General features: G+C 34.9%; 1 protein-coding gene across 3 annotated transcripts in view; it reads left to right on the forward strand.

Annotated features, from left to right (window-relative positions):
- LOC147543410 (beta-amyrin synthase-like) overlaps positions 1-15,989 on the forward strand; it is a 34,194-nt gene that overhangs the window by 5,211 nt on the left and 12,994 nt on the right. For all 3 annotated transcript variants that reach the window (XM_086636706.1, XM_086636707.1, XM_086636708.1), the window contains exons 3-13: positions 1,480-1,671; positions 2,667-2,756; positions 5,874-6,071; positions 6,387-6,471; positions 6,548-6,714; positions 6,890-7,078; positions 11,763-11,876; positions 13,382-13,501; positions 13,595-13,717; positions 14,202-14,300; positions 14,387-14,443. In XM_086636706.1, the coding sequence (XP_086492832.1) occupies positions 1,480-1,671; positions 2,667-2,756; positions 5,874-6,071; positions 6,387-6,471; positions 6,548-6,714; positions 6,890-7,078; positions 11,763-11,876; positions 13,382-13,501; positions 13,595-13,717; positions 14,202-14,300; positions 14,387-14,443 (1,434 nt within the window). The remainder of the gene's footprint in view (positions 1-1,479; positions 1,672-2,666; positions 2,757-5,873; positions 6,072-6,386; positions 6,472-6,547; positions 6,715-6,889; positions 7,079-11,762; positions 11,877-13,381; positions 13,502-13,594; positions 13,718-14,201; positions 14,301-14,386; positions 14,444-15,989) is intronic.

Genomic DNA, 15,989 nt, shown 5'->3' on the forward strand with positions numbered 1-15,989 from the left:
GAGGTGTTCCGTGTGATATGTGTAGGATGAAGAGTGGCCTCCTGGATCAAACGGCCAAGTAAAAGGTCGTATAGACCATAGCCAACCTAATAGAGGAATAACCCCATGACTAAAGGTGTTAAAGCAAGAAAGACCGTCAACAGTTGGTAGCCCAAGTGGTTCCAAGGTGTTGACATAAACTCCAGAAATCCCTGGAGGTCCCAGGTTCGAATCCCAGAGAAGGTGGAATCTTTGGTTATTTGAATTGGGGTTATTAAGGTGTAAATAATGTTGTTGGCCTTTAGGCCATGTCTTGTTGGGCTATAGGCCCCGTTCTGTTAGTGTTTGAGTGGGCGGTTATCGAGCTTATAAAAAAATAAAAAAATAAAAAAAATAAAAAATAAAAAAAAAGCAAGAAGGACCAGTATGTGACTTTTCCATGGAGGGAGATGGATTAACTTAGAACTAGAAAACTCAAAGTAAAAGAAACTAAATCAAAGCTATTGAGATCTCAAAAGAGGGGTGTTTATGATTAACCCTAAAGCACCAAACAAAAAAAAACTATTTATGGATCTGATTTGTAAAAGAAGATGTTGAAATAAGAGATAGAAAAACCCTAAAAGAACAGATTAGAGACTTACAAAGCTACAAACATTATGAACTAACTCTTGAAATGACCCTGCTATGGCTGGGGGAGCCAAGTACATTTGCCTAAATTTTCACATTTTACAATCTCTCACGGAGCAAAAAGACTTTAAATGTGCCCCCACAATAAGATTTCTAAAGGATTATGAAATATGTATGAGGAGTTCTTCTTCTCTTTTGTCTATTTATCTTCAATTGTTTGTTTCTAAATATTTTATTTGTCTATGTATTATCATCGTACTTTGTCCAACTTTCAATTAATTTCTATGTTCTCAAGTAATATGGTTTTAATGAAATTTGTAGTTCACTAGTTCACGTTGTGTTTTGTGGTCAACTACTTTCAATTAATCTCTATATATTCAGTTATAAATTTTAGCTTTCTAAACTATTTGTCGCAAGTTATGTTCTGTTTTACCTCATCAATGTCATTAATGCCTATTATAGAAACGTCCGGAAAAACTTCTTCAGGTGCAGATTGAGGGATTTTGTCTTCTTCATCCATCTAGGGTTTGATAAAAAAAATGGTAGAAACTACAGTTTAGTTTTAGTAGAAGTGAAGAAAGAAGAATAAGACTAAGAAGAGATTTTGTCTTCTTCATCCATCTAGGGTTTGATAAAAAGAAAATGGTAGAAACTATAGTTTACTTTTAGTAGAAGTGAAGAAAGAAGAATAAGACTAAGAAGAAGGAAGAAGATGAAGAAGAAGACAGTTTAAGTTTTCAATCTTAAACCTGTGTCTTTGAGCCTTCAAACACTAGAAGATATTTTCGTTTATACTTCCCGAAGTAAATGCTTGCTTAAGGTTGAAAGTGATGTATGTATTGTGTTTTTTTTACTATTCTCACAAAAAAAAAGCAATTGGAAGACAATGGGGATAAATTCAATCTAAGCCTTCCGGCAGTGAAGATAGATAGTGATGAAGAGGTGACACAGCAAGCAGTGACAACTACGTTGAGAAGAGGCATTCAATTCTTTTCGGCTTTGCAGTCAGGTGAAGGTCATTGGCCAGGCGAGTTCGGCGGACCTTTGTACTTCATGCCACCTTTGGTAAGCTTTCTCATCCTATAACTAGACTAATGTCATTTTTGTTGCACCTCAATAAAATTGGATTACAAAACACATAAACAATGACATTTTATAATTAAACAATCTACATAGAGAATAAGTCAATAACAACCATATTCCCCGCTGAACCGAATAGTATAACAACATATTACGATTGTAAGGAAAATATATGAGAGTTATTTTCGATAGTTATTATATTTGGTGCAAGTCAAACATGATCTTAAGTAATATAAACAACTAGTTCAAAATTTGGAGCAGCATAACCTAAAACTTGTCCCGAGGAAGGCTCAAAATTTAAAATTAATATACATTAATAACTTTATATTAGCCAACAAGTGATAGATCAATTGGTAGTGCATGTATTCCTAAATTTTGGAGGTCAGTGTTGTGATTCCAGCGGAGCTAAAATCCATAGTTTATTGAACTTGGATTATCAAAAGTATAAAAAGATTAGTTAGACCATTAGTGCAGTTGGGCTTTAGGCATGTTCGGTAAGATTTTAAATCCGGCGGGTGTCGTGCTTATCACATCTTATTGATGTATGCTTACGATCTTGAACAAGACAATCTGACGGCAGAAAGATTGTATTAAGGCGCTATTAGAGTTTGTTGGTCGAATTTGATTGACGGGACTACGTACTGCCCATTCTTAGCTTAACCTGAACATAAAAGTGTAGTTGCAGATGCCCTTTCTAATTCGTAATTAGACTTGGCTCTTCAACTCAAATAAGTTTTTTTTTTGTTGAACACTCAAATAAGTTATGCATTAAAAAAAAAAAGATGTATTTGGTATGTGACTAAACCATTATAATAAGGATAATGCTACTCGGTTGTTGACTCATTTGATTATATTTGTAGTTCAATTTACAACGATAATTAACTTGCAAGAGAAATGGTAATTAATTAATTTTTAAACTTGAAAGTTATCAATACTTACAAATGATAGGTCTTTTTTTTCTTCGTATTATCCAATAATAGGTTTTTGCACTATATATTACTGGAACTCTTCATACAATGTTTGGAGCGGAACATATAAAGGAGACTCTCCGCTACATGTACTGTCATCAGGTATGTTTTTATCTACTAACACCTCTAGAATTAGTTGAAATATCTGATTTGTATATTATTTCACTATTACTGTACAAAGGTTCATCTTCTCAAGTTTCTCAGACATTTTTTCGGTTTCAGTAGTCATGATACAAATATTCCGATTTTTGGTGTCATTTAGTAACGAAGCTTCGGTTTAAGTTTCCATGAACTTCTCTGGTTTTTCCTTGAATATGGTGTTAGCCGAAAAAACTCGTAAAGTTTTCTTAGCAATTGCCATTTTCTGAGAAACACAGACAATAAACCAAATCGTTATAAAATGTCTTAAGATTGTTGTTCCTTTGGTTGTGAGTCGAGTTCACTTTATCTCTGTCTTGTCTTGATTAAGACAGAGTCTAGGTTGAAGTAGGGAACTTCCCTTTCTAAGTTATAGAGAGATGGACAATAAGCGAATACTGACTTGTTAGTAATCCTCTTTCCTTAAGAAGAATAATTTATGGAGTCGAGGAGAGAATAAATTTTCTTTCCTTAAGACATTTTACACCCCCGTAACAGTACTAACAATTAGGGTGTATGCCTTCGGGATGCAACAACTATCCTTTCAGAATTTGAGATGGTACTTCTATATACTGAAAGCGGCCGAACCTTTGTAAATAATATCAACTCTTGGACTGATGTGAATGGATCTTCTACACACTTGAATCTTTTAACTTCACTCTGGTACTTTTTTTTTTTCAGAATTACACACACTAGAATATTTCTTAAATCAGATATATTCGAGACACACTTGAAAACTGATTTCAAAAGAGAAGTAAGGAATCGTCGGAATTCACTCAGAGATTTGTTTTTTCAGAATTCTAGATATACTCAAATATTTCTCAAATCTGAATTATATTTTAGACACACCAGAATACTGATTTCTGAAGAGAAGAAGAAAATGAATTAGATGGAAAAAGAAGTGGGATTGGGTTGTTTAAATAAGAATCTAATAGGCACAAGTTCCTTTTGAGGTTAATGGACATATCCTTTCAAAATGGCGGACTTAACTTGAAATACCTGCCCCATATTAGAGTTGATGGTAGTCTGGAGCGTCGGATTCGACTCAATAGCTCTGGTGGAACGCCTACCCTTACATCTATACCGAATAGAGCCCAACCGATGAAGGAACCAACTGTTAGATTGAAATCTAACGAAATCCCACTCCTATCTCGACTCGGAGGTGACGCTGATCGTTGGATCCATGCTAATCCAACGCTTCGCGTTGTCCCGATTAAATCCCGAAGCTATCATAGCGCGACCTTTAGATCTTGTCAAATCCCGCGAAATGAACGCGAGCCGTCCAAATCTGAACGTGTTCGCTTCGCTCAAATGGCCCTCAATCTTACTTGTCCTGTTTGACGCTTTAGTCCCTAACTTGACCAATCTTCCTCCAAACTTTAAACTTGAATCTCTCATTCTTCCCGAATCGAAATCAAGTGATTCTTGGCTTGAAGTTGAAGAGCTCGACAAGACGAACGCAATGACGCACTTTATTTCTGAGTTTGATGAGTCAGATCGAGCCAAATTCGTGCTTGATTCCAACAATACCATAGAAGAGTTAGGTTTTGGGCGAAAGATTACCGTACCCTATTTATATTTATATATTCAAGAATTTATGCACATTTAGGGACACTACAAGATAAACATAAAAAAATATCTTAATTTACATTATGGCAACTATCCTAAATCCATAGGATTTCCCTTGAATCTGGCCGATTCTTCTTTACCTTTTCCGATTAATTCAGGAGTCTAGGGATCGTCCAGATTTCTTACCCCATGCATTTTCTTCAAATAAGTTCTACTAGCAATGCAAAATTATCAATTTTTCATACGTTAAACTTAGCATCACTGTGCATGCACTTCTTGGGTAAGCTCGACCCAATGTGATGTCAACGGCGTGATCATAGATCCCACGATACACGCAAAGTCGGAGAATGCTCGAAAGCACTTTACTCGTAAAATGGGAACGTAATCAACCACAACGGCGTTAGCCAAAAGGGATCTACCGCGCCCGTAGGGCGCGGTGGGAACCTAGTTTTTCAAAAAGAAAAAAAACTTAGGATTATTTCCCAAATGACCCCTAACTTTGTGACCAGCTTCCTTCCTAGCCCCCTACTTTATCGATAATTCTAATATGGCCTCCTTTTTCAGTTACCGTTAACTAGTCATATTCTCTCTCTCCTCCACATCATCTCTTCTCTCTGCCACCTCATCATCTTCTCCGGCAAAAGTCACCGGCCGGTCAATCTTCTGGCCGGCGACTTCAAATTCTAGAGAGAGAGGTATCTTCAACGAACAGACCTAGGTCCTGCGAAGGGAAACCCCTTCGCCGGAGTTTTTAGAGAGAGAGAGAGGGAGGAGAGGAATAAAAAAAAAATTCTAGAGAGAGAGGAGAGAGAAAATAAAATAAATTTTTTTTTAATATTTGAAGGTCGCCGGTCGAAAAATTGAACGAGCGGCGACTTTCGCCGGAGAAGATGATGAGGTGGCAGAGAGAAGATATGATGTGGAGGAGAGAGAATATGACTAGTTAACGGTAACTGAAAAAGGGGCCATATGAGAATTATTCATAAAGTAAGGGGTTAGGCAGGAAGCTGGTCACAAAATTGGGGGCCATTTGAGAAATAACTCAAAAACTTATACGTAGACCGTCATAATTATAGGTTATTATATTGGGACAACCGTCATAATTTTACTGAAATAGGAAACTGGGATCTCAAGCTAAGGATATATAAATAAAATATATCAGTGAATAAGTATAATTTATAAATGAAAATTGGAAATGAAGTTTATGTTTTGATTTTTTGATGAACACTCTATTTCTTTTAGTTCAACAAAAAAAAAAAAAAAAAAAAAAAAAAAAAAAAAACACACTCTATTTCTTTTATATCATTAATTTTCTTTTACTGTTGCACAACAAATTCTTTTACATAATATCACTCTCCCTTCTACTATCCTAACATATGTAGCTAATTTTGTAGAACAAAGATGGAGGTTTTGGTCTTCATATTGAAGGCGAAAGCACCATGTTTTCGACATTCTTTTACGATAATATCAGTCTCCCTTCTATTATCCTAACACATGTAGCTAATTTTGTAGAACAAAGACGGAGGTTTTGGTCTTCATATTGAGAGCGAAAGCACCATGTTTTCGACAACCCTCAACTACATTTGTATGCGTATTTTAGGAGAAGGGCCTGAAGGTGGTAGAAAGAATGCTTGTTCCAGGGCACGAAGATGGATTCTTGATCACGGCGGTGTAACTTTTATACCATCTTGGGGAAAGACTTGGCTCTCGGTAACTATTCTTATGATTGGTAATTTTAAATTTCTTAGAAATTTTTTGCTTCATATGCATTGAAACAAAGACTTGGCTCTCCGTAACCAGAACTTCCATCACGAAATTCAAACAACTCTTTAAATTGCAAATTTTATCAGATTAGTTATGATTGTAATTTAAGTAGACCACATCTAAATTTTTCAAAGTTTTAGATTAAACCAAAGCAATTTTTTGAACACAAAATTGATACAATTTATTATTTTCGTTAACAATATACATTTATGCCGATTACAATTATATAAACATATATTTATTGTGTTTTGGCATATGAAGATACTAGGCATTTCTGACTGGTCTGGATGCAATCCAATGCCTCCTGAGTTTTGGCTTCTCCCCTCATTTCTACCCGTGAATCCTGGTTAGCTCTATTCCCCTGGTTTCGATTATTAATTGCCTACTTCCTAATTATATCATTCTCATGTGGAAAAATGCAGCTAAAATGTGGTGTTATTGTCGATTGGTTTATTTGCCCATGTCATATTTGTACGGAAAAAAATTTGTTGGTCCAATCACTGATCTTATTTTATCATTAAGAGAAGAACTTCATGTACAACCATACAATGAAATAAATTGGAGTAAGACTCGACATTTGTGTTGTAAGGTCTGCTTTTTATCCTTATATACTCCAATTTCTTATCTAGTTTAATTATCCAGATTTTGTGCTTAAAAAGTTGAAATATCTGATTCGTATATTATTTCATTATCACTGTTCTTATCGTAGTTTAAGAACAAAATCTAACTACTAAAATTTAGGAATGTCTTTATATTATATACAGGAGGACCTCTACTATCCCCACCCTTTAATACAAAATTTATTATGGGACTCTCTTCGTATTTTCACTGAGCCTCTTTTAAGATGGTGGCCTGCTTCGAAAGTGAGAGAAAAGGCTCTGAAAGTAGCAATGGAACACATCCATTACGAAGATGAAAATAGTCGGTACATTACTATTGGCTCTATAGAAAAGGTATCGTCTTCTTCGTTTTCCTTCCACAACAACTCATTAACTGTTTGATTAATGTTAACAGAGTAACACCTATACGTGAATGTTTTTGTTATAGAACTTCGAAATCCATCATAGATATACGAAATATTAATGGACCCAAAAAAGTCTCTAAGAGTTTTGAGTTTCTTTAAAGTGATTTGACACTCACAACTAACAAGTTTCAGAATGTTTATCTTTCCATATGTTAGAAACAAATTAATCTAATAAGAAATTATACAACTTGAAATGTTGTATTTATAGAACTAAGTGAAGGATATGTCCTTCGATCAAGATGACAATGAGATCATTTAATGACGATACATTCATTTAGTCGGAAAGGGAAAATGATGAAGATCATTGAGTCCGGTCTTGTAGGCAACGTAGTGTTTATCTAGAAACCAACTACAATTTGTTGTTCAATCGGTTGATTTGTGACTAACGACGACTGAATCCTATTGGGTTACACTCTAAGATCATTGGGAATGATCAAAAGAATCAACTAAACGGACAATAGTGCAAAACTTCAGGCCCGGCATGGTATTGGTTAAAATATTGCACGGGGTCTGGCAATGAGCCAGATCCTAGATGACTCACATGGCCCTGGACTGCCAGGGCGACGAGTCCCACGGGATGGGGCTTTAGCCGGCCATTAGTCTAATTGGATGGATCTCTGGCCGGCTTGGAGTCTCAATCAGAGATGAACTCTGATCTAGGCTTTATAAGAGGCCTAGATTAAATAAGACATAATGTGGAAAAGCTTTGAACTTTCTCCTTGGCTACTTTTGATGAAAGATAAAGAAAAAACCCAATTATCCATAACTGAAAGTTATCTAGTCAGTAAGAAGAAGTTCTGATCTCTAAGGATATAGTATCACCACCACAAGGAGATCAAGAAAGTCTTTGATCGTGGTTTTGGAAGAGATTAAGTCAGTTTGCTCGTGTGTCCCAAGTAGAGGAACTTCACTTAAGTTTCAGATCTTTGGACAAGAATCATATTGATCTGTGCAAAGGATGTGAAAGTAAGGTGTACCTACCTAACCAAAGCTAATTCATATTATGTTTGTGCATGTGATCTTGAGTGGATTGTTTTAGACATTAAATATTTGAAATTCTACTAATAGCACTAGGCTATGTTAAATCCCAACATGAAGGGTATCACAAGTAGACAATGTTCGATAAATAGTCTCACATACGTGTGAAATCGTGTGTATTGATTATCTTAGTACATCTATAGTCAAGTCATAATGTGGTCTAGTAAGAACTGAATTGACTATTGGGTATATCAAAGTGTCATGTAGTTAATGTATAGAAAGATTTCTAGTAGAAAAGCCAAGTGGAAGATCAACTCAGTCAAGTCAATCACTAGCCATGGTTAACGTATGCGTTTCAGCATCTAAATTCTTTGGTTTAAATATAGCGGAGAGCATGTATAGATTTATAAAATTAATCAAAGCATACTAAATGGTTCGATTCTTATTGGATTTTATGCTTGGATGATTAAAAGTCCCACAACATATTAATTATGTCCACCACCACTTGATGTAGTGGTTGGACACTCCCTCTGCATTCTGGAAATCTCAGGTTTTCTATGGAAGTAGAAATCCATGCTTTATTAAGTGGGGCATAAATATGAAAAATGTAGGAATAAATGGACTTATAGACCTCATAGTATAGCTTATGGGTCTTTATACGACCTTTATGACTAAATATGTGTTTTTTTTTTATAATGGCAATTTCATTGAAAAATGATGACAAGGAGTCATCAAAGAGAAATACAAGAGAAAATATCACAATAAAAAAAGTAATTACATTGAAATTAAAGTCTGGTAATTAAAAACTAAATTCGAAAACGGAGTAGTCTTCTTCCAAACCAATGGAGAACTCCAATAGAAAATAAGTCCTTTAATGAAAACAATTAGTTGTTCGGGAACTTCTCCTTGAAGATCATATCATTTCTCTCCAACCAAAGAGCCCATAAGATAGCAAATGGAGAGCAAGCAATCAAGAAAGATTTTCGGGCTTCATTTCTAACTTCTTGGCAACCACTATCACCTCTTAAATCGAGACAAGAACTAAAATTTTGTGGGAAATTACCACAAAGATTAGACCAAATTTTCTGGGCATATGAGCATTCTAGAAACAAATGGTTGCAAGATTCTTCTTCGACCATACAAAGAATACATATATTAATCAAAATCATACCTCTTTTGCGAATGTAGTAGGTATTGCTTTATGCCAAATAGCCAAAAGAAGGAATGAGATTTTAGATGGAAGAAATTTGTTCCAAATTTTACCTTTGGGAAAAACTCTAGAGGAGATAGAAGGAGGAATTTGTTTCTCTAAATGATTATATAATGACTTAGAGGAGAAGAGATCATTGTTCGATAAAGTCCATACTCTTGTGCTAGGCAAGTTGGAAAGAGGGGTGCCGAACTCACTCAAGCGATGAAGAAGATCCGAAGCTTCAATGGCTAGAGTAGCGGAAAGATTGTTGGGCAACGTAATTTGTGTTTGTTATGGTAGTTATATAGATTGTTCAATTCATGACGTATCTATGTCATATAATGATGTTGTTATGACTTTTGGGTTCACATAAAAAAAAATTAATATACCGTATCTCCAACTCCAACATAGTTTAACGTGGATATTTTATAAGTTGGATAAAATGGGTCCCACATGTTTATATTCGAAAAGGTGAAAGAAGGAATTTTTATATGAAATTTACGACTAATTACATTCAATAGAGTATGGATACACAATAAATAAATAAATGAATTGAATAAGTCTGATAACTATTATCACCAAAGACATCTTTAGGCTCAAAGACCATATAAAGACCCTCAAGGCCATCTTAGGCGCATGAGAGCTCATTCTTACCTTACTTTATTTATACCCTAGCTTTAACACTAGTGAATAAATGACGGAATTTGTGACCTACGGATTTTCGAAGTTGATGCACAACCAATTGGCGAAGAAGTTGTTCAACATAGTATCTGGAATGTGAATTCAACTGTTGGATTTTTTTCGTTCTTACAGTGTTCGTTTTTTTATCAAATGAAGTTGTTTTCTTTTGGCATTATAACATTATTAAAACATAATATTTTTTGTCTTGATCAAAAGGTACATACTTTGAACCAGGATAGTTAGTTAAGGACTTCATTGTATTCTAATGACATAATTATGGACTCGTTGGATACTCGTAGTTTATATTAGCAAGATGCAAATTGTTGTTAGAAACGATAGATATTCAAACTTTGAAGTCTACTGACCAACATTTCCATTTTAAGATTTTTATCCCCAACTTTTTAAGGAACAAAAAGTTTGGCCAGAATTTAGTATACCAACATACTTTGCTAATCATAACCAGTTGTGGCTCTATATAGGGCAGTTCTTAATGTATTGCTCCCTCAGTCCGAGAATGACCTAATTCCTTTTTCGGGTTATCCTATTTTAGTTTCTCATTTCTAAAAATAAAGAAAATAACTTTTCGCTCTTTCCTATAATACCCACTACTTTAAATTTAATGATAATTTTATATAAAAGTAAGTTCAATTTTTTCGTTTTATTGTAAAAAAGTTAATGAGGATACAATTGGAAAAAATCATATTATTTTTTAAAGTTAAACTTTAATTAATGGTGTTCCCTTAAAAATTGGGTTTTCAAAATAGGTCATTCATTTTGGGACGGAGGGAGTACTTTAGGTGGGGGTTTTGAGGCATCCACGATATTCTCTGGATGCGAGAATAACCGTTACTAGTTTTGGCTGGGAAGACTTATTTTGAGTTCTACTTCCTAATCTTCATCTCCGATCTTCGACCACCACCCACCGCCTTCGACCACCACCACCAACTCCTGCCACCACCATTTTCACCCACCACCACCATCATTTTTCTCTGCTTCTTCTCTTTTCACTTTCTTCTCTATCTATCTAACCATCTATCTATCTATCTATCTATCTGTCTGTCTATCTATCTATCTATCTATCTATCTATCTATCTCTTTTCCTTTCCTCTCTCTACATCACTCCCTCCGTCTTCCTCTCTCTCTCTTTTTTTTCTCGAAAATTGCCACAAACCAGGCAGAAACCAATTTGGTTTGGGGGGTTCCCATAAGTTGTGGTGAAGTACCTACTTCCCCGGAGCAGAGAGACAAAGACGGAACGAGAGGTAGAGGAGGGAGAAGTCATGATGGTGTTAGTGGGCGAAGGTAGTGGTGGTGCTATTGGTCAAAAGTGGTTATAGTGTTAGTTGTCAGAAGTGGTTGTATAAGTGGTGGTGCTCCGAGTTAAAGTTTTTTTTTTTTTTGAGGAAAAAACACTTAACAAACACATAAAAGTGTTACAACAGTACACCCACACCACAACACGATGAGGGATAAAAGTACATAACAACAACGTTAACCTTAGGACTAAACTCGAAGGCTTCCCAATTCAGGGGGGTGAACTGCCAGTTGCCAATCCGAGTTAAAGTTGAAATTGAAGACTAGGAGACAAAAAATAAACAAGTTGATTTATGGACTAAATAAAGGTTGCTTCGTAGGTCATAAATTGTAATTGATCAAAGTATTTATTTCCCGGTAAATTTTTTAGATGCCCTAAAACTGCGACTTTACTTTAATGTTTTCTATTTCAATTGTATATCATGAACTAAAAAACTTCTATATATAGGTTTTATGTCTGCTTGCTTGTTGGGTGGAAGATCCCAACTCAGATGCATTCAAAAAACATCTAGCCAGAGTTCCAGATTATCTTTGGGTTGCAGAGGATGGATTGAGAATGCAGGTTTGAATGAATTAATTATGAAAAGTTTCATAAATGAAACTAATTTACATCTCTGGATGAATGACTCGTGACCGCATTTTGTTTAACACGGCCTAGAACCCGGGATACAACACGCCAAATGACTTGTGACTAGGGGTGTACACGAGCCGAGCTCTTAACGAGCTGCTCGAGCTTGGCTCGACTATTGCTCGTGCTCGACTCGAATATTAACGAGCCCGAGCTTAACACGAGCTCAAAATCAAGTTCGTTTACATAAACGAGCCGAGCTTGAACATTCTTTAGTGTATCACGAGCTACTCGTGAACAGCTCGTTTAACATACTCTTATAATAGTATAGTACATAACGTATTAGTATTGAAACTTGTACATGAAATATCAACCATTAAAAAATTATCGGAATATGAATCATTAATCATTATTATTGTATGTGACAAATGATCATTGAAATATTTTGATGATTTAGAAAGTTTTAATTTGAAGTATTTTGATAAACGAGCTTAAAACAATGCGAGCTCGAGTTCGAGCTCGAGTTCTTTCAAACTTATACGTACCGAGCTTGAACAAGTGGACAATTACTCGAACGAGCTCGAGCTCGAGCTCGACAGTCAAATACACGAACCGAGCTTGAACATCTTACTACTCGGCTCGGCTCGACTCGAGTACACCCCTACCCGTGACCACACTAGGCCGGCTAGAAACGTGGGGTCTTCTAAATACGAGTAGGAAGTTAGTAGGAAGTTTTAAGTTCTTTTATGTGTTTAGTCAAAGTTGCCATTAGAGACATCACAATTCCCTTGTGTAAAAGCTCATCATCTTGAAAGGTTAAACATTCCAAACTCTTAGGTTTCATTTATAACATTATTTTTAAGAAATAATCATAATTCCCTTGTATTTCTACCTTCCTTAATTTCTTTAAGAAATAATTAAACCCATCTAGTAACCCATATAGTTATAGACGGTAAAAAAAATCTACATTTATAAAGATATTAGTGAGGTTACCCATTCAGATAATAGACCCCAAGACAAACAATAATCTCTCTGTACTAGCACATCATTTTTCACTTGCTGAAAAATATCTTTATCGGTGATAGTTTCATCATCTTTTTCTGTTACTCATACGGGCCTTTGGTCCGGTCATTTGCATTTCCCTCATAAGTCCCAGGAGAGTGCAAAGGTTTGAGCCGTACCGGGTGAAAGTGGTTTACCTGAAAATTTATCCTATGTAATAATAAACACTATATAACGGAAATGTAGTGTAAATAAGCTTAAAGATCACTCAGAATAACCCTAATATGTCTTTTTATGGCTTTAAGAGTGGAAATGTCCGAGTCATAGCGGTTAATGTACTTATTTAATTTATGTTGTATCTTCGTGATATATTAATGTCATGTAATACTTAACGTAATGAGTTTTAGAGTCCTTACATGACAAATAGATATATTTTTGTAATTATCTTGCATTTTGTTTTAATTGTTTAGCATCTTATAACCCCAATCGTACCACAGGGCATGGGAACTCAGATGTGGGATACTGGTTTTGCCGTCCGAGCCCTTCTAGCAAATAATCTTACTGCAGAGATTGGTCCTATTTTGTTGAAGGCGCATAATTTTGTTAAGCAATCACAAGTTTGAACCTAACTTTTGAATTGACTCATTCACTAATAAACAAATAATTTCTATTAATTAATCATATGTATTCGTATTTGTATTCGTATGAAGGTCAAAGATAACCCATCAGGTGACTTCAGAAGCATGCACCGTCACATTTCTAAAGGATCATGGACTTTACCTGATCAGGATCATGGATGGCAAGTTGCTGACTGCACTGCAGAAGGACTAACGGCAAGTACCAAGATAGATAGTTACATCTAATCGAAATAAATTGGTTCTAATAAATGAAATACATTAGTGAACAAATGTGGTTCTTTTTGTGAAACCTAACTACTTTTTTCAAGGTTCTAATATAGTTGTATCCAAAAAAAAAGTATGTGGTTCTTCTCATTCGCATATGTTTTACTCACCTATTAATGAGCCTGAAATATGAGAACAAAAATCGAAAAATTTCATATCTAATAGTATGCCTCCATATATTTGTATGAATGGGTTTCTAGGCCACTGTCTTAACAGATGCATATGTTAGAAAATGATTTATTCAAGCTGATAAATTCTTCGCTCATCTATAAGGCTTAAGTTTTGCTGCATGCATGTATGGTGTTTTATTAGTCTTTCACTAATTTAGTGAGTTTATTCCTTATAATAAAAATATGTTAGATAATAGATATGTTACTTGTGAAAGTTGTGTAAGTGAAATAACTTCTTTTTTCAGGCTTGTCTCTTACTATCACAAATGTCATCTGAACTTGTTGGAGAAGAAATGCCAGCGGAACGATTGCACGATTCAGTTGATGTTATTCTTTCTCTTCAAGTAATAGAAGACTCTAAATATAACTATTGATATCCTAGTAGTGTAAATTATGGAGAATATGAGTTTATCTTCTATTGTCTTTACAGGGCAAAGATGGTGGAACGACTGCATGGGAGCCGTCAACAACCGAGACATGGTTGGAGGTAAGATCACAGTTATATATATATATATATCATTTAAAATATGACATGACATATGATATAGGATATAATTACCACAAGGTTTAGGTCATAATAACATAAGATTTAGGTTTATATCCTCAAAGGCTTTGTAGTTTATGACCAATAGAGTTTTTATATTTCTAGTTTAGGGAAATGATAAAGTTACATAAAATTTCTTACTTAGAGGATGACATGTTTCCTCATTTGGATCATCGTAGTCGAACTTTGAAAAAACTTTGACTTTTAGTGAAATATGAGTTATTATGTCATCCTCTAAGTAATTGCAGCATTTTCCTTAAAAAATCACTTATGCTGGACAAATCGAGGCAATTATGGATTATCTTGAAAACAAGATTCAGAATATCAAGAGAGGTTCTTCTCTATTACTGATCACTAGATATAAATCAAGCAGCTAGCTGATTCAATTACGAATCATAAGTTTAGTGAAAAAGAACTCACTCGATTTACTTCGCAAGGTCTTAGTAAAGAATTCGAACAATTTGTTATTACAATTCAGAATAGAACTGATAACATCACCTCTCAAGAACTTAAATCTACATTATCTAACATGAACAATGGATGCAATCACAAATATATTTGTGATGAGCATGATCCAGCTTTCTTTGTGAAGAAAAACCATTCAAAGGTTATGTACTTTGCAAATTTTGATGTCCTAGCGATGTGGAATATAGTTGTTAGAAATATAGTCCAATATAGTCCCACATTGTCCAATTGCTTAAACTTTTCTCTTATACTACTCCTTATAATGATCTTATGTAATAGCTATGAATATCAATACAAATCAATACAATTTCTCTTTTCTTACATGGTATAAGAGCTTCTAGGTTTCTTTCTTGGGTTAGTCGTTTATAGTCTTCCGCTAGCCGGCGGCGGTAGTCCCATTAATGACTATCGTCCGCCGGACTTTTATCGATTTTTAGTACAAGTTTAGTGTTTTTTTTTTCTTTCAAATAAGAGTAGTTCTCTTCTAGTGTTGAGATCTAATCATTCTTCAATACTTTTCTCAATAGTATTTGAAGATGATGAAGATTAACAAGAAGATGAAAGATCCAAAGAAGAGTGATTTGTTGAAGAAATCACATGATATACTCTTCAATGATCTCAAGCATTTCAAATGTCAAGTCCTCCCCAACATCAAATCTATGTGTATCCATGGTCCATGAACTTATATTTTGAGAGAAATTGGAAAGCTATTAGAGAGGGGGAAAAGAATTCATGGATTTCTTTGTTAGAATAGTTATATACCCCATGTTTATCTTGAAACTATACTTATAGTTCTCCAAAATCTTGATTTACAATATGATGCACATGAAGTGTTTGATAGAATGTATCAAAGAAATCATGCTTATTCTCAAAGATGGTTTTCTTTTGATGTTTTTTGAAAACATGTTTGTGGGTTCCTTTATGACAAAAGAGTTAATTCTCTTAAATTGATTTGCTCATACTTCTTATATCCAAGATGAGAACTCTCAAATGTTTGTTACTTTAGTAAGCTACTTGGTTCCAT

This window comes from Eschscholzia californica, unplaced genomic scaffold (genome assembly GCF_041429995.1).
Source record: "Eschscholzia californica isolate CP2 unplaced genomic scaffold, dmEscCali1.0.p SCAF_4, whole genome shotgun sequence".
Taxonomy (NCBI): domain Eukaryota; kingdom Viridiplantae; phylum Streptophyta; class Magnoliopsida; order Ranunculales; family Papaveraceae; genus Eschscholzia; species Eschscholzia californica.